Source organism: Oncorhynchus masou, chromosome 12 (genome assembly GCF_036934945.1).
Source record: "Oncorhynchus masou masou isolate Uvic2021 chromosome 12, UVic_Omas_1.1, whole genome shotgun sequence".
NCBI classification, from domain to species: domain Eukaryota; kingdom Metazoa; phylum Chordata; class Actinopteri; order Salmoniformes; family Salmonidae; genus Oncorhynchus; species Oncorhynchus masou.
Genome location: NC_088223.1, coordinates 87664647 through 87686377, shown reverse-complemented (window position 1 = coordinate 87686377; position 21731 = coordinate 87664647). Strand labels below are relative to the sequence as shown.

Genomic DNA, 21731 nt, shown 5'->3' with positions numbered 1-21731 from the left:
GTGTGTGTGTACGTGTGTGTGTACGTGTGTGTGTTCTCACCTCATCATGTTCTCTCCATACAGATGATTCAAACTCCTCGGCCACTAAGAGTAAAACCAGCGACAACATCCTCCAGACTTCCTAGTTTCTCTCCTCTCTACTCTCCTCTAACTCTACGACTCCTCTCACTCTCTCACTCCCTCTGTTCACTCCCCTACACTCCCTCTCCCAGAGGTGAACCACTCATCTGTGTCCTGAGACCAGGGTGCCATCAACCACTACCCCTGTCACTCCTCTCCCAGAGGTACTAACTAACTGAAGCCTCCAGAGGTACCAGCTAACCACTACAGAGGACCGTCTAACCACTACCCCTACACTCCCCAGACACCGTCTAACCACTCATTCTCTCCAGAGGAATACCGTTAACCACTACAGGCAGAGGTACTCCCACTGCCATCATCCCAGAGGTACCGTAACCACTACCCCTACACTCCCTCTCCCAGAGGTACCGTCTAACCACTACCCCGACACTCCCTCTCCCAGAGGTACCGTCTAACCACTACCCCACACTCCCTCCATACAGACTCCAAACTCCTCGAGGTACCGTCCACTAAGACACTAAAGAGGTACCGCGAACACTCCTCCCCAGAGGTACCGTCTCGACTACCCCTACTCCCCTCCAGAGGTACCGTCTAACCACTACCCCGACACTCCCTCTCCCAGAGGTACCGTCTAACCACTACCCCCGACACTCCCTCTCCCAGAGGTACCGTCTACCACTACCCCTACACTCCCTCTCCCAGAGGTACCGTCTAACCACTACCCCTACACTCTCCCAGAGGTACCGTCTAACCACTACCCCTACACTCCCTCTCCCAGAGGTACCGTCCCACTACCCCGACACTCCCTCTCCCAGAGGTACCGTCTAACCACTACCCCTACACTCCCTCTCCCAGAGGTACCGTCCCTAACCACTACCCCTACACTCCCTCTCCCAGAGGTACCGTCTAACCACTACCCCTACACTCCCTCTCCAGAGGTACCGTCTAACCACTACCCCTACACTCCCTCTCCCAGAGGTACCGTCTAATCCCACACTCCCTCTCCTCCCTCTCCCAGAGGTACCATCTAACCACCATCTAACCACTACCCCTACACTCCCTCTCCCAGAGGTACCGTCTAACCACTACCCCGACACTCCCTCTCCCAGAGGTACCGTCTAACCACTACCCCTCACTCCCTCTCCCAGAGGTACCGTCTAACCACTACCCCGACACTCCCTCTCCCAGAGGTACCAACCACTACCCCGACACTCCCTCTCCCAGAGGTACCGTCTAACCACTACCCCTACACTCCCTCTCCCAGAGGTACCGTCTAACCACTACCCCTACACTCCCTCTCCCAGAGGTACCGTCTAACCACTACCCCTACACTCCCTCTCCCAGAGGTACCGTCTACCACTACCCCTACACTCCCTCTCCCAGAGGTACCGTCTAACCACTACCCCGACACTCCCTCTCCCAGAGGTACCGTCTAACCACTACCCCTACACTCCCTCTCCCAGAGGTACCGTCTAACCACTACCCCGACACTCCCTCTCCCAGAGGTACCGTCTAACTCCCCTCTGCCAGAGGTACCATCTAACCACTACTCCCCTCTCCCAGAGGTACCGTCTAACCACTACCCCCCAGAGGTACACTCCCCCGACACTCCCAGAGGTACCGTCTAACCACTACCCCGACACTCCCTCTCCCAGAGGTCCCACTACCCCGACACTCCCTCTCCCAGAGGTACCGTCTAACCACTACCCCGACACTCCCTCTCCCAGAGGTACCTAACCACTCTAACCACTACCCCCCGACACTCCCTCTCCCAGAGGTCCCACTACCCCACACTCCCTCTCCCAGAGGTACCGTCCCACTACCCCGACACTCCCTCCCCAGAGGTACCATCTAACCACTACCCCTACACCCTCCCTCTCCCAGAGGTACCGTCTAACCACTACCCCTACCACTCCCTCTCCCAGAGGTACCGTCTAACCACTACCCCGACACTCCCTCTCCCAGAGGTACCGTCTAACCACTACCCCGACACTCCCTCTCCCAGAGGTACCGTCTAACCACTACCCCGACACTCCCTCTCCCAGAGGTACCGTCTAACCACTACCCCGACACTCCCTCTCCCAGAGGTACTGCTGCTAAGGACCCAGAGGATTCACTGTTGGCTCAATGGGTTATTGAGAAATTGACTGATATATTGATCAAGATGTTTTTGAACTAAAGAGAGCACGTCTCATCAGGGAATTCCTGTGTGTAGTAACCTTGAGTATTTCAAATCTCTCTCTCAAAGGCTGTGTCTTAACAGTAGGTGTGATTTCCCTCTATCCTTTCTCTCATTCTTTCTTTCTTTCTTTCTTTTTTTCTCTCTCTCTGTCTCATCTCAGCTACTCGTGCCCGGAGGTTTTCCTCAGGTGGAGAGGAGGATGGGTGGAATCAAAGCCTTAACAGAGTCAGTATGACACAATATATGCTATTCAAAATACTATTCATTTGTATCTGTGACTGAGAGAGTGTGGACCAATGAAAAGGAAACATTGATTAGCCATCTTTGCAATATTAAATGTACTATAAATAATTTATTTATCTGAATGTTTTATTTCTTTAAAGATTCAAAATGCAGAAAATTTCAGGAAATACCACTACTCAACATTGTTTATTTGTTGTTTTGGCAAGATATGGCTGTAAATATTTAATGAATGTTGTCTACAGGGCAGAACAGTCTTCATCCCCAGACATTATCCCTGTTGCTCTGCTCAAGCCTTATGCTCATGTGTTCTCTTTCTTTGTCTCCTTTTCCTCTCTCTCTCTCTCTCTCTCTCTCTCTCTCTCTCTCTCTACTCTCTTTCCTTCCCTCCCTCTTTCTCTCTCTCTCTCTCTCTCTCTCTCTTTTCCTTCACTCCCTCTTTCTCTCTCGCTCTCTCTCTCTACTCTCTTTCCTTCCCTCCCTCTTTCTCTCTCGCTCTCTCTCTCTACTCTCTTTCCTTCCCTCCCTCTTTCTCTTTCGCTCTCTCTCTCCTTCTCTCCTTCTCTTCCCCTCCATCTCTCTCTACTCTCTTTCCTTCCCTCCCTCTTTCTCTCTCTCTCTCGCTCTCTCTCTACTCTCTTTCCTTCCCTCCCTCTTCTCTCTCTCGCTCTCTCTCTACTCTCTTTCCTTCCCTCCCTCTTTCTCTCTCGCTCTCTCTCTCCTTCTCTTCCCCCTCCGTCTCTCCTTCTCTCCTTATCTTCCTCCTCCATCTCTCTCTCTCTCCTTCTCTTCCTCCTCCATCTCTCTCTCCTTCTCTTCCCCCTCCATCTCCTTCTCTCCTTCTCTTCCTCCTCCATCTCTCTCTCTCTCCTTCTCTTCCCCCTCCATCTCTCTCTCTCTCCTTCTCTTCCCACTCCATCTGGTCATCCTTCTCTTCCCCCTCCATCTCTCTCTCTCCCTTCTCTTCCCCCTCCATCTCTCTCTCTCACTTCTCTTCCCCCTCCATCTCTCTCTCTCTCCTTCTCTTCCCCCTCCGTCTCTCCTTCTCTCCTTATCTTCCTCCTCCATCTCTCTCTCTCTCCTTCTCTTCCTCCTCCATCTCTCTCTCCTTCTCTTCCCCCTCCATCTCTCTCTCTCCTTCTCTTCCCCCTCCATCTCTCTCTCTCTCCTTCTCTTCCCCCTCCATCTCTCTCTCTCCTTCTCTTCCCCCTCCATCTCTCTCTCTCTCCTTCTCTTCCCCCTCCATCTCTCTCTCTCTCTCTCTCTCTCTCTCCTAGCTCCAAGGTGGTATAGGCCGTATGATTCTGAAGGAGGAGATGAAAGCCAGGTCTGGTTCCTATGACAATGACCCGTGGAGCAGCGCACGGAACTCCCGCACCAACTCCCGCACCAACTCCCGCACCAACTCCCGCAGTGGCAGCATTTATGGCAGCAAGAGGCCCTGCACAATGTGGGCTACGGTAACACTGTCAACGGATGTAAGACATCCCACCACCATCCATGGTGTTAAGCCCCAGTCCATCCTTTTATCCACATGGACACAAGTATTGAGACGTGATGGATCATCTTACTGTTATAGAAATAGTATTTATTAGGATCCCCAGTCAGCTGCTGCCGAGGCAGCGCCTCCTCTTCCTAGTGTCCAAACAGGAAACAACACAGATATAATAGATGAATATACAATTCAGCCGTTCAGCAGACGCTGCCTTCCAGAGAGATCCACAGCTAGTGCTTTCATCTTAAGATAGCCAGGCAAGACAACCACATGTCACAGTCGTACCCCAACCCACGCATCACATACATAATACAATAAATTATACAATGCACAATACAATAGAAAATGCATCAAAATGTCTGTGTCTCTTCACAGTCCCTGTCGTCCTTAAGCTGTTTTTATTTCTAGCTTGAGTTACCTGGGTTACCAGAGAGTTCTATGTAGTCATGTTACCTGGGTTACCAGAGAGTTCTATGCAGTCATGTTACCTGGGTTACCAGAGAGTTCTATGTAGTCATATTACCTGGGTTACCAGAGAGTTCTATGTAGTCATGTTACCTGGGTTACCAGAGAGTTCTATGTAGTCATGTTACCTGGGTTACCAGAGAGTTCTATGTAGTCATGTTACCTGGGTTACCAGAGAGTTCTATGCAGTCATGTTACCTGGGTTACCAGAGAGTTCTATGTAGTCATGTTACCTGGGTTACCAGAGAGTTCTATGTAGTCATGTTACCTGGGTTACCAGAGAGTTCCATGTAGTCATGTCACCTGGGTTACCAGAGAGTTCTATGTAGTCATGTTACCTGGGTTACCAGAGAGTTCCATGTAGTCATGTTACCTGGGTTACCAGAGAGTTCTATGTAGTCATGTTACCTGGGTTACCAGAGAGTTCTATGTAGTCATGTTACCTGGGTTACCAGAGAGTTCTATGTAGTCATGTTACCTGGGTTACCAGAGAGTTCTATGTAGTCATGTTACCTGGGTTACCAGAGAGTTCTATGTAGTCATGTTACCTGGGTTACCAGAGAGTTCCATGTAGTCATGTTACCTGGGTTACCAGAGAGTTCCATGTAGTCATGTTACCTGGGTTACCAGAGAGTTCCATGTAGTCATGTTACCTGGGTTACCAGAGAGTTCCATGTAGTCATGTTACCTGGGTTACCAGAGAGTTCCATGTAGTCATGTCACCTGGGTTGAAGAGAGTTCCATGTAGTCATGTTACCTGGGTTACCAGAGAGTTCCGTGTAGTCATGTTACCTGGTGTTACCAGAGAGTTCCATGTAGTCATGTTACCTGGGTTACCAGAGAGTTCCATGTAGTCATGTTACCTGGGTTACCAGAGAGTTCCGTGTGAAGAGACACTGTTATGTCTTGTGTTGTACCGATGAGTTACCTGGGTTACCAGAGAGTTCCATGTAGTCATGGCTCTATTTAATCCTGTGTGTTTCTCAACCTCTGTTCTGGACCTGGGGACTGTGAAGAGACACTCTGGTTGCATGTCTTGTGTTGTACCGATGAGTGTCCAAACTGTGTGTTTCTCAACCTCTGTTCTGAGCCTGGGGACTGTGAAGAGACACTCTGGTTGCATGTCTTGTGTTGTACCGATGAGTGTCCGAACTGTGTGTTTCTCAACCTCTGTTCTGAGCCTGGGGACTGTGAAGAGACACTCTGGTTGCATGTCTTGTGTTGTACCGATGAGTGTCCGAACTGTGTGTTTCTCAACCTCTGTTCTGAGCCTGGGGACTGTGAAGAGACACTCTGGTTGCATGTCTTGTGTTGTACCGATGAGTGTCCAAACTGTGTGTCTGCTGCTTCAACACGTCAACAACCCGTTCTGCCAGTTAAAGGTCCCCAAAACACACATCCCTGGGTCGCTCCTCTTTTCAGTTCGCTGCAGCAAGCGACTGGAACAAGCTGCAACAAACACTCAAACTGGACAGTTGTATCTCAATCTCTTCATTCAAAGACTCAATCATGACACTCTTACTGACAGTTGTGGCTGCTTTGTGTGATGTAGTCTCTTGCCCTTTGTGCTGTTATCTGTGCCCAACAATGTTTGCACCCTGTTTTGTGCTGCTACCATGTTGTGTTGCTACCATGTTATTACCATGTTGTGTTGCTGACATGTTGTTGTCATGCTGTGTTGCTACCATGTTGTTGTCATGTTGTGTTGCTACCATGTTGTGTTGCTGCCATGCTGTGTTGTCATGTGTTGCTGCCTTGCTATGTTGTTGTCTTAGGGTTGTCTTAGGTCTCTCTTTATGTCGTGTTGTGCTGTCTCTCTTGTCGTGATGTGTGTTTTGTCCTATATTTATATTGTATTTATTTTTTATTTTGTAATCCCAGGCCCCGTCCCGTAGGAGGCCTTTTGCCTTTTGGTAGGCCGTCATTGTAAAATAACAATTGTTCTTAAAGGTTAAATAAAGGTTAAGAAATAAAACCTTGCACAAAGACCAATAGTGCTGCAGGAAATCTCTCCTGGACTTTGAGCTGCCTGCCTGTCTGCCTGTCTGTCTGTCTGTCTGTCTGTGTTTGTGTGTGTCTGCCTGTCTGTCTGTCTGTCTGTCTTTGTCTCTGTCTGTCTGTCTGTCTGTCTGTCTGTCTGTCTGTCTGTCTGTCTGTCTGTCTGTCTGTCTGTGTCTGTCTGTCTGTCTGTCTGTCTGTCTGTCTGCCTGTCTGCCTGTCTGTCTGTCTGTCTGTCTGTCTGTCTGTGCTGCCTGCCTGCCTGCCTGCCTGTCTGTCTGTCTGTCTGTCTGCCTGTCTGTCTGTCTGTCTGTCTGTCTGTCTGCCTGCCTGCCTGTCTGTCTGTCTGTCTGTCTGTCTGTCTGTCTGTCTGCCTGTCTGTCTGCCCTAAGCTAGCTCCTCAGCAGCAGTGTGGAGGTGAGAGGAGAGTAGAGCGTCAGGAGTCTGAGACAGAGAGAGATGAGGGATGAGTTTAATCTCCTTCTCTGATGGGCTGACTGACTGACTGACTGACTGACTGACTGACTGACTGACTGACTGACTGACTGACTGACTGACTGACTGACGAATGTTGTTATAAGAGGAGCCGGTCCATAATGACTCAGCGCTGTCTTGACGATCCAGATGTATTACAAATGAATCCCAAATGGCACCCTACTCCCTTTATAGTGCACTACTTTTGACCAGGGCCCAGGGCCCTACTCCCTTTATAGTGCACTACTTTTGACCAGGACCGGTGCACTATGTAGTGAATAGGTTCCCATTTGGGACGCACTCCGTGTAATCTACCACCGAGCTGTGCCTTTACATCAACCATCTATGTACCATCACATACTGTATGTAGCTACGTAATGCTGAAATATTTTGAGGCCTTGCCAGATGGTGAGGGTTGCCAGATGGTGTATAAATTCAAGTGAGAGGGATGTTGTTGTGATATGAGATCCCCCTCAGGGTTGCCAGACTTGATATATGGTCAGAGCTTCCAGCCCTGTGACTGTGATGATTGTCTCTGTACCCAGACACTGGAGGATCACACACTGACGGGGAGAAGAGAACGAAAGAGAGAGAAAAAGAGAGAGGAGGGGTGATGTTGTCAGGTGTTCCTGTGTGCTTTCCTCTCCTACTGTTAATAGATTAGTCAGGGGAACACAGGGAGTTACAGAGCACCCAGCTCCAGCTGAGATAGGGGACAGGGGGATATCCCAGACCCCCTCTACACCCCCTCTACACTGGCAGCACAGTGGGGGATATCCCAGACCCTCTCTACACCCCCTCTACACTGGCAGCACAGTGAGGGATATCCCAGACCCCCTCTACACCCCCTCTACACTGGCAGCACAGTGAGGGGATACCCAGACCCCCTACACCCCCTCTACACTGGCAGCACAGTGGGGGATATCCCAGACCCCCTCTACACCCCCTCTACACTGGCAGCACAGTGGGGGATATCCCAGACCCCTACACTGGCAGCACAGTGGGGAAACCCCCTCTACACTGGCAGCACAGTGAGGGGCAGAGCAGTAGAATGTGGAACCCACCCAACCACACACAGAAACTATGCTTCAAGCATTTTCCGCACATAAACACAGAAGTAATCTAACATTATGTGCATAGCAAGACATGCACACACACACACACATCCCACACACACACACACACACACACACACACACACACACAGAACCTTGACCTTCACCCCCCTCTCCCTGATTAAACTGATACATTGTGACCAACTGAACCTGATTAGCTATCATGGCAGTTTATCATGTCTTATCTCTAATGATAACACACAGGCAGGCAGGGAGCAGAGAGCATAGAGCAGAGCAGAGAGTAGAGCAGGGAGCAGAGAGTAGAGCAGAGAAGAGCAGAGCAGAGAGTAGAGAGTAAAGCAGGGAACAGAGAGCAGAGCAGAGAGTAGAGCAGAGAGTAGAGCAGAAAGCAGAGAGTAGAGCAGAGAGTAGAGCAGATTAGAGCAGGGAGCAGAGAGCGCAGAGCAGGGAGCAGAGAGCAGAGCAGGGAGCAGAGAGTAGAGCAGAGAGTAGGGCAGATTAGAGCAGGGAGCAGAGAGCAGAGAGCAGAGCAGAGAGTAGAGCAGAGAGTAGAGCAGATTAGAGCAGGGAGCAGAGAGCAGAGAGCAGAGAGTAGAGCAGAGAGTAGAGCAGAGAGTAGAGCAGGGAGCAGAGAGCGCAGATTAGAGCAGGGAGCAGAGAGCAGAGAGTAGAGCAGAGAGTAGGCAGGGAGCAGAGAGCAGAGCAGATTAGAGCAGAGGAGCAGAGAGCATAGCGCAGAGCAGAGAGTGGAGCAGGGAGCAGAGAAGGGAGAGTAGGGCAGGGAGCAGAGAGTAGAGCAGAGCAGAGCAGAGCAGGAGCAGAGCGTAGAGAGCAGAGAGTAGGGCAGAGAGCAGAGAGTAGAGTAGAGCAGAGAGTAGAGCAGAGCTGGGAGCAGAGAGCAGGGCAGGGAGCAGAGAGCATAGGGCAGAGAGTAGAGCAGAGAGTAGGGCAGAAAGTAGAGCAGAGAGTCGAGAGTAGAGCAGAGAGCAAAGAGTAGAGCAAGGAGCAGAGGGTAGAGCAAGGAGCAGAGCAGGGAGCAGAGAGTAGAGCAGAGAGTAAAGCAGAGAGCAGAGCAGGGAGCAGAGAATAGAGCAGAGCAGAGAGTAGAGCAGAGAGTAGGGCAGAGAGTAGAGCAGAGAGTAAAGCAGAGAGCAGAGCAGAGCAGGGAGTAGAGCAGGGAGCAGAGAAGAAGGAAATTATTTATTGCTGGAGATAGATACTATGTCTGTCAATCAGTCCACAGCCTCATAGAGCTGAGACTAGTCATGTGTTTCAGACTGCTCTGATGGAGGATGTGTACACTTACATTGATCCTCCTCCCTCCTCATCACATTAAGTGCCTGTTTGCATGTTAAGGTGGGGGAGAGAGAGAGAGAGAGAGAGAGAGAGAGAGAGAGAGAGAGAGAGAGAGAGAGAGAGAGAGAGAGAGAGAGAGAGAGAGAGAGAGAGAGAGAGAGAGATTTTAATTTTTATTGTTTATTTCACTTTATATATTATCTACCTTACTTGCTTTGGCAATGTTAACACGTTTCCCATGCCAATAAAGCCCTTGAATTGAATTGAATTGAGAGAGAGAGAGAGAGAGAGAGATGCAGAGGGGGAATGTGTATTATGTAGGGCGTACATACGACTTCCCCCACAGCTCCACTCTAGTTGGAGCCACCTCCTGCATGTCCCTCTTCCTGTTTTATTGATGACTCATTAAAGCTTCCGCCATGTTTAATGGATGTTGTGTCTTTGGGGAAAGTGAGAACAGGACAAGGACCAGCACCAGGACCAGCACCAGGACCAGGACCAGCACCAGGACCAGGACCAGGACAGCACAGGACCAGCATCAGGGCCAGCACCAGGACCAGGACCAGCACCAGGGACCAGCATCAGGACCAGCAGCATTTTGGACCAGCCAGACACATTGACTGATGTGATGCACATGAAAGCTTTCTGAAGGCGGACCATTGATCTGGGTGTTTAACCTGACCGCTGGGGGTCTGGCGTCCATGCTGACGGCACCCGTTTCCCTATGTTGTGAGGTCACAGGTCATGCATGGCGCTATCCATGAGGAATATGGGGGCTATTTTGGACTTTGATATACAGACACATGCTGTGGGATCCATGCTGACTGCAGCTGATCCATGTTGATGCAACAGTTATTCATCTTGTCACTGACTGGCGGCTCTGGCTGATCCATGCTGACTGGCGGCTCTGGCTGATCCATGCTGACTGGCGGATCTGCTGACTGATCCATGCTGACTGGCGGCTCTGGCGGATCCATGCTGACTGGCGGCTCTGGCGGATCCATGCTGACTGGCGGCTCTGGCTGATCCATGCTGACTGGCGGCTCTGGCTGATCCATGCTGACTGGCGGCTCTGGCGGATCCATGCTGACTGGCGGCTCTGGCGGATCCATGCTGACTGGCGGCTCTGGCTGATCCATGCTGACTGGCGGCTCTGGCTGATCCATGCTGACTGGCGGCTCTGGCGGATCCATGCTGACTGGCGGCTCTGGCTGATCCATGCTGACTGGCGGCTCCGGGCAGACGGGAGACTCTGGCGGCACCTCTCCCTTAGGCTCCACTCCCACATTTGTCCGGCACGAGCGGAGCGCAGGCATAGAACGCACTGCACCCTCCCAGCGCCCCGGAGACACAGTACACAGAGCCGGCACAGGATACCCTGGAACAAAACTGCATACCGGCAACCAGACACGTTGAGCAGGCACCATACGCCCTGGCTGGATGCCCACACTCGCATGACACTCTCGGGGGGCTGCCCTATAGGTTCAACCTGTGCCTGCACTCTGGAGGGTCCGGGCTAGAGCAGTGATCCAGCCTGGGGGAGTGGTGCCAAGGCTGCGCACCAGAGCTCCAGTGCTCCCAAACAGCCAATGCCTGGCAGGCGGGAACACCTGTAGGGGAGAGACAAAGACAGCATGGTGCGTGGGGCTGCCACAGGACCCGCCAGGCTGGGGAGAGGTTGAACCAGGCTGTGGGTAAGCATGGGAGATCTAGTGCCTACTACGCGCACCTCTCCCTTAGGCTCCACTCCCACATTTGCCCGGCACGAGCGGAGCGCAGGCATAGGACGCACTGCACCCTCCCAGTGATATTCCCCAGCCTGTGCCCAGGGTCCCTCTCTGTTCAAAATCTCCTCCCATGTCCAGGAGTCCTGCGATGCTGGCCTCTGTTGTTCCTGCTGCTGCTGCTGTCGCCTTCTGTTACCACGCCGCTTGGTACTTGGTTGGTGGGTGATTCTGTCACGGGCGTCCTCCTCTTCATCTGAAGAGGAGAGGCGAGAAGAATCGGAGGACCAAAACGCAGCGTGGTTATTTATAAACATCTTTAATAAAGATGATAACTTGAACAATGTATAATACCAAATAAGAAACCGTGGAAAACCGAAAACAGTCCTAACTGGTGCAAAACACAGAGACAGGAACAATCACCCACAAGAGACCTAACGAATATGGCTGCCTAAATATGGTTCCCAATCAGAGACAACGATAAACACCTGCCTCTGATTGAGAACCTCTCCAGGCAACCATAGACTTACCTAGAATTTTTTTACATTTTATTTTATCTTTATTTAACCAGGCAAGTCAGTTAAGAACAAATTCTTATTTTCAATGACGGCCTGGGAACAGTGGGTTAACTGCCTGTTCAGGGGCAGAACAACAGATTTGTACCTTGTCAGCTCAGAGGTTTGAACTCACAACCTTCCGGTTGCTAGTCCAACGCTCTAACGCTCTAACCACTAGGCTACCCTTAACTAAACACAATCCCATTAACTACAAAACCACTAGACAAAACAAACCACATAAATCACCCATGTCACACCCTAGCCTAACCAAAATAAAAAAGAGAACACAGAATACTAAGACCAGGGCGTGACACATCTACGTTGAATTTTTTTGTCATTTAGCAGATGCTCCAATCCAGAGCGATTTACGGTTAGTGAATTCGTCTTCGATAGCTAGGTGAGACAACCACATATCACAGTCAGTTCCTTGATAAAGTAGCTATCAGCAAAGTCAGAACTAGTCGGAAAAGACAAAAACGTGTGTTTCTTCAGGGGGGGGGTAAGACTGAGATGTCTTGTTTAAGATGCACTTAATCTACTGTCATTTCAGTTCTAGTTGTTGTATATCTCATGTTCGTCTTTGTTATAGGTCTTACTCCTCACTAAGACAAACAGTGTTATCTAATGTCCCTGTAGACTTCTTCTTCGCTCCATCATCCGCGTTGTTAAGTATCCTGCAGTTTCGCTAAAACTTGTGAACCACAGCTGCTGTGTGTTTGGTATCTTTCATCACCCTGGATTCAAGACTGATTGTATCAGGAAGGCCTTTAGTTTCAAGGCTCTGATGAGAAACCATTATAGGAGCTTTAGGAGACCAGATGAGAACACTTAACCGTGCATTTGTACAGGCAGAGGCTGTATCTAACTATGTGTCTCTCTCTCTTTTTCATTCTTTCTTTCTTTCTCTCTCCTCTCTTTCTCTCTTCTGTCTCTCTTATCTTTTACTACATACTCTCTCTCTCTCTCTCTCCTGCCGTTCCTATCTCTCTCTCTCTCTCTCTCTCTCTCACTCTCGCTCTCTCTCTTTTCAGCTCCCACCAGATCCCACTACAGTACAGACAGTGGTGAGTGAGGTGCCTCAGTGCCCTACTGTATATTGTCTGTCTATAGACAGGGTCATCACGAGGGACAGTAGTACAGTTACATCAGTTTATACCATGGCATTGTTGAATACTTCTTTCTGATTGGCTTGAAGGGCATTCTAGAGCATGCATTATTTTCCTATAATTCACGGTATAATTAAATGGCTATGAAGTTCATTCTTACATGTTCTATGATGTAGCTGTAGCTCACTATCTAGCTAGTAAACTTGCTATCTACTTCAGTAAACATTCTATCTACTTCAGTAAACCTGCTAGCTACTTCAGTAAACATTCTATCTACTTCAGTAAACTTGCTATCTACTTCAGTAAACCTGCTAGCTACTTCAGTAAAACATCTACTACTTCAGTAAACTAGCTACTTCAGTAAACGCTATCTGCTACTCTACATCAGTAAACTTCTAAATGTGCTACTTCAGTAAACGTGCTAGCTACTTCAGTAAACTTGCTATCTACTTCAGTAAACGTGCTAGCTACTTCAGTAAACCTGCTATCTACTTCAGTAAACGTGCTAGCAGTAAACTTGCTATCTACTTCAGTAAACCTGCTATCTACTTCGTAAACGTGTAAACGTAGCTACTTCAGTAAACTTCAGTAAACATTCTATCTACTTCAGTAAACCTGCTATCTACTTCAGTAAACTTGCTATCTACTTCAGTAAACCTACTATCTACTTCAGTAAAAGCGTGCTAGCTAAACCTATCTACTACTTCAGTAAACGTGCTATCTACTTCTATCTACTTCAGTAAACCTGTGCTAGCTACTTCAGTAAACGTGCTATCTACTTCAGTAAACCTGCTATCTACTTCAGTAAACGTGCTATCTACTTCAGTAAACGTGCTAGCTACTTCAGTAAAAACGTGCTATCTACTTCGCGTAAACCTGCTATCTACTTCAGTAAATGCTGCTAGCTACTTCAGTAAACCTGCTATCTACTTCAGTAAATGTGCTAGCTACTTCAGTAAACCTGCTAGCTACATCAGTAAACCTGCTATCTACTTCAGTAAACGTGCTAGCTACATCAGTAAACCTGCTAGCTACTTCAGTGGATGTTGTCACATTTCTACCGCAAAATTAATACATTTCTAGCGGCAAAATGTGTTATAGCTGTAATATAAGCAGGATAAACAACTCGGGGTTTCTATGCGTTCTCTGGAAAATAATGCAACACTTTTTTGTAAAGTTAGCGCCATTCCACTAGCGTGTCATGGCACACCTTTCACAGAACACATAGCCCCTTGTTGATCATCCCTTCGGTATGCAGGGGGGAGTCAAGATGGGCTCTTCAGCTATGTCTCTCGTCTGATGTTGACCAGTGGTGGAAAAGTATCCAATTGTCTTACCTGAGCTAAAATAAAGACACCTTAATAGAAAATGACTCAAGTAAAAGTTGAAAGTCACTCAGTAAAATACTACTTGAGTAGAATTGGTTTGAAATATACTTAAAATGTAATGTAATTGCAAAAATATACCTAAGTGTTAAAAGTATAAAGTATAAATTGTGTCAAATTCCTTATATTAAGCAAAACAGACAGCTCTATTTGCTTGTTTTTTAAAGTTTATTTTCTGATAGCCAGGGGCAAGCTCCAACACTCAGACATAATTTAGATATGAAGCATGTGTTTTAGTGAGTCGGCCAGATCTGAGGCAGTAGGGATGACCAGGGATGTTCTCTTGATAAGTGTGTGAATTAGACAATTGTCTTGTCTTGCTAAGCATTCAAAATGTAGCCAGTACTTTTGGGTGTCAGGGAAAATGTATGGAGTAAAAAGTACATAATCTTCTTTAGGAATGTAGTGAAGTAAAAGTAGAAGTTGTCAAAAAATATCAATAGTAAAATAAATTACAAATACCCCAAAAAAACGACTTAAGCAGTACATTCAAGTATTTTTATTTAAGTACTTTACACCACTGACATTGATTGAGCCATTCCTCTTTGACCCTGTGATTGTTCTCTGTCTGGGACAATGGTCATTCCATTGATAACAAATGCCATTTCAAGAGCCTGAGATCAATTATCCTAATGATTGTTTACACAGGGATTATAAAGCGTGCGTGTTGCATCATAGAGGGGGGCATTCTTACATTTTATTCATTTAGCAGACGCTCTTGTCCGGAACACATTTTCATACTTTTTCGTAACAATGTAATAATGCAATATCCAGTACATAATATTCCAGGCTTTGACATTGCTTTGTAATTTCATTGCCTGTGAATGAAAATCACAGAGAGGGCTTCTCCATTGTGTTTGCTGTTAGCGCCCCCTGCTGTCTCTTATATCGCCTTGCATTTGCAGTCGGTTAGAGATTGCTTCTTGCCCAACCCTCACAGTGTTTCTACCTAGTCGTGCTGCGGTGTTCTGCTGGGACGCAGTGTATGGGTCAGGTCCCAGGCTGAACGGCTGGGATGCTTGTGCTTCTTCTCTTTCAGACTCCTTTATCTCCAAGTCAGCCTCGTTGCCAGGCTATGGCAGGAACGGACTGCACAGGGTGAGTTCCCTGATGGGGGCGGGGGGTTGTCACAGGATGTGGGTGCTGTAAATGGATCCTGTGTGGACCCAAACCAGCCTATAGCAAGAGTAAAGACCAATAACTTTTTTGTATCTCTAAAAGAATTATTCTTGTCGTCTGTCTCTTTCAGCCCCAGAGTGCAGATTATTTCCAGTACGACAGCAGCAGTGCAGTTAACTGGGGAATCCGAGGTTAGCAATCGTGGCTTTACCTTTCAATAATTTCACTTACAAATTACATAACCAATGAGAATATGAATAAATGTGTTGATCAGCTCTTTTTTTCTCTTTTTCTACAGAATACAAAGTAAGATGTTATGCAAATTAATGAACAAACTGACTATCACTGAACCAAATGTAAGCTGGCTGTAGAGAACACTAGTAGTGAACACTAGTAGAAAACACAAGTAGTGAACACTAGTAGTGAACACTAGAAGAGAACACTAGAAGAGAACACTAATAGAGAACACCAGAATAGAAAACTAGTAGAGAACACTAGTAGAGAACACTAGATTAGAACACTAGTAGAGAACACTAGAAGAGAACACCAGAAGAGAAAACTAGTAGAGAACACTAGAACACTAGATTAGAACACTAGTAGAGAACACTAGTAGAGAACACTAGTAGAGAACACTAGAAGAGAAAACTAGTAGAGAACACTAGTAGAGAACACTAGATTAGAACACTAGTAGAGAACACTAGATTAGAAACACTAGTAGAGAACACTAGTAGAGAACACCAGAATAGAAAACTAGTAGAGAACACTAGTAGAGAACACTAGATTAGAACACTAGATTAGAACACTAGTAGAGAATACTAGATTAGAAAACTAAAGAACACTAGTAGAGAACACTAGAAGAGAACATGAGTTGAGAACACTAGAAAAAGAGACCACGAGTAGAGAACACTAGAGAAAATGAGAAAACGCTAGGAGAGAATGTTAGGAGAGAACAGTAGAGAATGCAACTAGAAAACACTAATAGAGAACACTAGAAGAGAACACTAGTAGAGAACACTAGAAGAGAACACTAGAAGAGACCACTAGTAGAGACCACTAGTAGAGACCACTAGTAGAGACCACTAGTAGAGACCACTAGTAGAGAACACAAGAGAACACTAGAAGAGAACACTAAAAGAGAACACTAGTAGAGAACACTAGATTAGAAGAGAACAGACACTAGTAGAGAACACTAGTAAAAACACTAGTAGAGAACACGTAGAGAACACTAGTAGAGAATACTAGAAGACCACTAGTAGAGAACACTAGTAGAGAACACTAGATTAGAAAACTAGTAGAGAACAATAGAAGAGAACACAAGAAGATAAAAAAACTAATAGAGAAACTAGTAGAAACACTAGTAGAGAACACTAGAAAACTAGTAGAGAACAGAACACTAGTAGAGAAGAGAACACGAATAGAGAAAACGAGTAGAGAACACTAGGAGAGAATGTTAGGAGATAACGCCAGTAGAAATGCTACTAGAGAACACTACTAGAGAACACTAGAAGAGAACACTAGTTGAGAACACTAGAAGAGACCACTAGTAGAGAAAACTAGTAGAGAACCAGTAGTAGAGAAACACTGGAAGAGAACACTAGTATAGAACACAGTAGAGAATGCTAATAGAGAACACTAGAAACACTAGAAGAAGACACGAGAAGAGGACACTGGTAGAGAACACTAGAAAAAACCAGCAGTAGAGACTAGTAGAAGAGACCACAAGTAGAGAATACTAGTAGAGAACACTAGAAGAAAACCCTAGAAGAGAACGCTAGGAGAGAACACTAGTAGAGAACACTAGTAGAGAACACTAGAAGAGAACACTAATAGATAACACTAGAAGAGGACACTGGAAGAGACCAGTAGTAGAGACAAGTAGTAGAGACCAGTAGTAGAGAACACTAGAAAAGAACACAAGTAGAGAACACTAGAATAGAACGCTAGAATAGAACGCTAGAATAGAACGCTAGAAGAGTATGCTAGAAGAGAACGCTAGTAGAGAACGCTAGAAGAAAACCCTAGGAGAGAGCGCTAGTAGAGAACGCTAGTAGAGAACACCAGTAGAGAACACTAATGTTCTCTTCTAGTGTTCTCTAGTAGTGTTCTCTACTAGTGTTCTCATCTAATGTACTCTTCTAGTGTTCTCTTCTAGTGTTCTCTACTAGTGTTCTCTACTAGTGTTTCTACTAGTGTTCTCTAATTCTCTCCTAGTGTTCTCTTCTAGTGTTCTCTCCTAGTGTTCTCGTCTAGCGTTCTCTTCTAGCGTTCTCTACTCATGTCCTCTACTCGTGTTCTCTACCAGTGTCCTCTTCTAGTGTTCTCTACTAGTGTTCTCTACTAGTGTTATTTAGTAGTGTTCTATAGTAGTGTTCTCATCTAATGTTCTCTTCTTAGATGTCACTACTAAAGAACACTAGAAGAGAACACTAGAAGAGACCACGAGAAGAGGACACTGGTAGAGAACACTAGTAGAGAACACTACTAGAGAACACTAGAAGAGAACATTAGATGAGAACACTACTATAGAACACTACTAAAGAACACTAGTTGAGAACACTAGAAGAGAACACTGGTAGAGAACACTAATAGAGACCACTAGAAGAGAACACTAGTAGAGAACACTACTAAAGGACACTAGAAGAGAACACTAGCAGAGAACACTAGAAGTTAAACACTAGTAGAGAACACTAGTAGAGAACACTGAAGAAGAGGACACTAGGAGAGAACACTAGAAGAGAACGCTAAGAGAACACTTGTAGAGAACACTAGTAGGTAACACTAGTAGAGAACACTAGAATAGAACACTAGAAGAGAACACTAGATGAGAAAACTAGTAGAAAACAATAGAATAGAAATCTAGAAGAGAAAACTGGTAGAGAAAACTAGTAGAGAACACTAGTTAAGAACACTAGAAGATAAACACTAGTAGAGAACACTAGAGAACACGATAAACACTAGTAGAGAACGCTAGAAGAGAACACTAGGAGAGAACACTAGAAGAGAACGCTAGGAGAGAACACTAGTAGAAAACACTCGTAGGAAACACTAGTAGAGAACACTGGAAGAGAACACTAGTAGAGAACACTCGTATAGAACACTAGAAGAGACCACTAGTAGAGACCACTTGATGAGAACACTAGTAGAGAACACTACTAGAAGAGAACACTAGAAGAGACCACTAGTAGAGACCACTTGATGAGAACACTAGTAGAAACACTAGTAGAGAACACTAGTAGAGAAACACAGAACACTAGTAGAGAACACTCGTACAGAACACTAGAAGAGACCACTAGTGGAGACCACTTGATGAGAAACTAGTAGAGAACACTAGTAGAGAACACGAGTAGAGAACACTAGAAGAGACCACTAGTGGAGACCACTTGATGAGAACACTAGCAGAGAACACTAGTAGAGAACACTAGTAGGAAACACTAGTAGAGAACACTAGTAGAGACCACTTGAAGAGAACACGAGAAGAGGACACTGGTAGAGAACACTAGTAGAGAACACTCGTAGGAAACACTAGAAGAGACCACTTGATGAGAACACTAGTAGAGAACACTAGAATAGGATATTGAGGAAACGTATACCAAATTGTTGCAGTGAATTGTGTTGTTTTACAGGGTCAGCCGCAATAGTACGGCACCCCTGGAGTAAATTATGACAAAGTGCCTTTCTCAAGAACACATTAGATTTTTCACCTTTACAGCTCATTTATTCAAAACAGAATCCTTTCGGTTCCTGGCCCAACACTCTCACCGCTAGGCTACATTCTCCCTATGTCTCTATGAGGAAGTCTGGGCTGGCGGGACACTTCCTACTACAGGAATTGACCTGGTCCATGGTGTCACAGAGATAAGAGTCTCCTCTGCTCCTCTCAGGAGACAGGTTCACCCCAGGTCCACTCGCCTGGAAACTAGGTCTGGACAGGGAAGGAGGTTCAAAGCCATTCCGAGAGAGATATGGAGAACGTTGTCCCGACTGACCAGTCAGCTAGTGTCCATCCTATCTTACCTTTAGTTTTAACCTCAGGTAAGAACCAGGAAGTGTGCTTGTTGTCAGAGGAAGTACAGGTGAATGTATGACCCAGGCAAACATCTGTGATTCGTTGACAATAGGATGGCCAGCATTGCATAGTTTATGTATGGTGTGAAAATCTAAAATCATTTCATGTTTTCCTCAAAACCATTCCTCCCTCAGATCTACCCATATGACGTGTTGGTGGTCACCATAAGGAGGCAGAACCAGCCCCCCAATGACGTGGACAGAGCCAGGCTAGAGGTGAGTTTCTCTCAGTTTGTTAACATGCAAGTAATGAACACCTCTCACTGCACATGCTATATCGTAAGTCAATTGTATTTCCATTTCTGAGTTGGTGATGACAATGTCTGCAACAACACTAACCTGTGTGTAATCTCTCTTTGCCAGCGCCACCTGTCTCCTGAGGACTTCTACCGGGTGTTTAGGATGACTATGTCTGATTTTGACCGGCTGGCACTGTGGAAGAGAAACGAGCTCAAGAAACAAGTCAGGCTGTTCTGAAAGGATCAGACTGTAGAAGCTCAGTATAGCAGCCTGCTGGGCTTAACGTTAGAGGGGCCTGAGTCCTCACTGAGAGCCATAATAACCAGCCTGGGTAGTCCTCGATCCATCAGGTCACAGCAGAACCAGAACTAAAACCAGCTTGGGTTCTAGCCATAGAAATAGAATGAGTTGTAATGATAAAGTTCTGTTGTTCCAGGACATCCTCCGGGCCAGAGAAATCCAGCCAGTCTATACATCAATAATATATCTCTGGAGAAAGAGGAGTAACAGGCTCCTCCCCCTGAGCCATGTCTGTTTGTGGGAGAACTAGTCCTTCTGCCTGTGCTTTCAGTATTATGTGTTTGCTTTATTAGGGGGAGTTTAACTATAGTTCATGGCTGTCATGTTATGAGGTTATAGCAGATTTGAACCCTTTTCAGGTCGCAGGTTTGGAGAGCTCTGAGACATTATCTTATGATCAAGCAGGAAAGAGAACACCAGCAAACTGTCCAAACAGAACGTTCTACCAGATAAACTCTGTCCTTGCTTTCTTTACTCTAAATATATTGTTTCATTCAGACTTTTATTTATTTATTTTTTACATTGAGACTAAAATGTTGTATTTCTTAATAGAGCAAGGGTCCACCACGGAGTGAAAGGCTAGATCGATGTATTGCGGTAGTACAGTTTAAGAAAATGTGTGGATCATTGTGTGTTTCCTGAAAAACCAAAGTAATACAACTATATTAAGAACAAATTAGTTTGTTTGCTTGTGTTGTTTTGTTTTAGATAGCAACATGCTTAAAGAACGACTGTCCCTAAAAAGAAACTTCTCTTTTTGAAAACAGCCAATGTGGCATCGATATGAGTCAAAATCATTTATTCAAGTGTTAAAATTGACTACAAAGTGTAAATAGGATAGTTTTGGTCATAAAGTCAGTCTCTTCCAAAATCAGAGATTTGCGAAATAATAGAAAAAATGTTATGTCACGGAATGAAGGGTACCCTAACAGAATGAAGGGTACCCTAACAGAATGAAGGGTACCCTAACAGAAGGAAGGGTACCCTAACAGAATGAAGGGTACCCTAACAGAATGAAGGGTACCCTAACAGAATGAAGGGTACCCTAACAGAAGGAAGGGTACCGTAACAGAATGAAGGGTACCCTAACAGAATGAAGGGTACCCTAACAGAAGGAAGGGTACCCTAACAGAATGAAGGGTACCCTAACAGAATGAAGGGTACCCTAACAGAATGAAGGGTACCCTAACAGAATGAAGGGTACCCCCTAACAGAATGAAGGGTACCCTAACAGAATGAAGGGTACCCTAACAGAAGGAAGGGTACCCTAACAGAAGGAAGGGTACCCAAACAGAATGAAGGGTACCCTAACAGAATGAAGGGTACCCTAACAGTTTTCCTTGAGTTGGGTTTATTTCAATGTGGTTTGACATTTGAAATCCCTATGGGGCTAGTTAAGGACCATCAGTAAATTACACAATGTACATGGAAATAATCATTTAAAATATTAATAGCTCCAAATTTTAAAAGAAGAAGAAAATGTACTACTTTAAAATGAAGATAGCATGGGCAGCGCCTTTTAGGCTGTCACAGACACTATAATGGCACAAATACAAAGATGAGTCCATCTATCACTATGGCCTCTTGTTCGCACACGTATCTGCCCTCTCATTGGCTAGAATGGTCCCACCTGATCTCGCCTACTCCCACCTGCTTTCTGTCTTTGAGGACATGTATTTCCATTGTTAGAGCGGTCAATCGACTATCTTGTCAATATAATAGACAATCTTTGCTACACACACAAACACACCCACTTGAACCCCCGTTTGGCTTCAGTCATGGCCTTCTTAATGAGCAAGCCAAAAAATGGGGCCAAATCAGGAAGTTCAGCCCCCTTCAAACAGACTGAATGCACGTTTCCAGAGAATATAATACCAGGCTCTTGCCTACATACTAACAGTTGATTGTTTTACTAAATTGACGGAAGG

The 21731-nt window shown here is 46.1% G+C and overlaps 1 protein-coding gene across 1 annotated transcript in view; it reads left to right on the top strand.

The window, feature by feature from the left end:
- LOC135549416 (actin-binding LIM protein 3-like) overlaps positions 1-20479 on the top strand; it is an 80746-nt gene extending 60267 nt beyond the window's left edge. The window contains exons 11-19 of the mRNA XM_064979386.1: positions 2424-2488; positions 3781-3889; positions 3940-3981; positions 12620-12652; positions 15119-15177; positions 15329-15389; positions 15497-15504; positions 19399-19479; positions 19627-20479. Of these exons, the coding sequence (XP_064835458.1) occupies positions 2424-2488; positions 3781-3889; positions 3940-3981; positions 12620-12652; positions 15119-15177; positions 15329-15389; positions 15497-15504; positions 19399-19479; positions 19627-19740 (572 nt within the window). The 3' untranslated portion in view covers positions 19741-20479. The remainder of the gene's footprint in view (positions 1-2423; positions 2489-3780; positions 3890-3939; positions 3982-12619; positions 12653-15118; positions 15178-15328; positions 15390-15496; positions 15505-19398; positions 19480-19626) is intronic.
- Positions 20480-21731: the final 1252 nt, after the last annotated feature.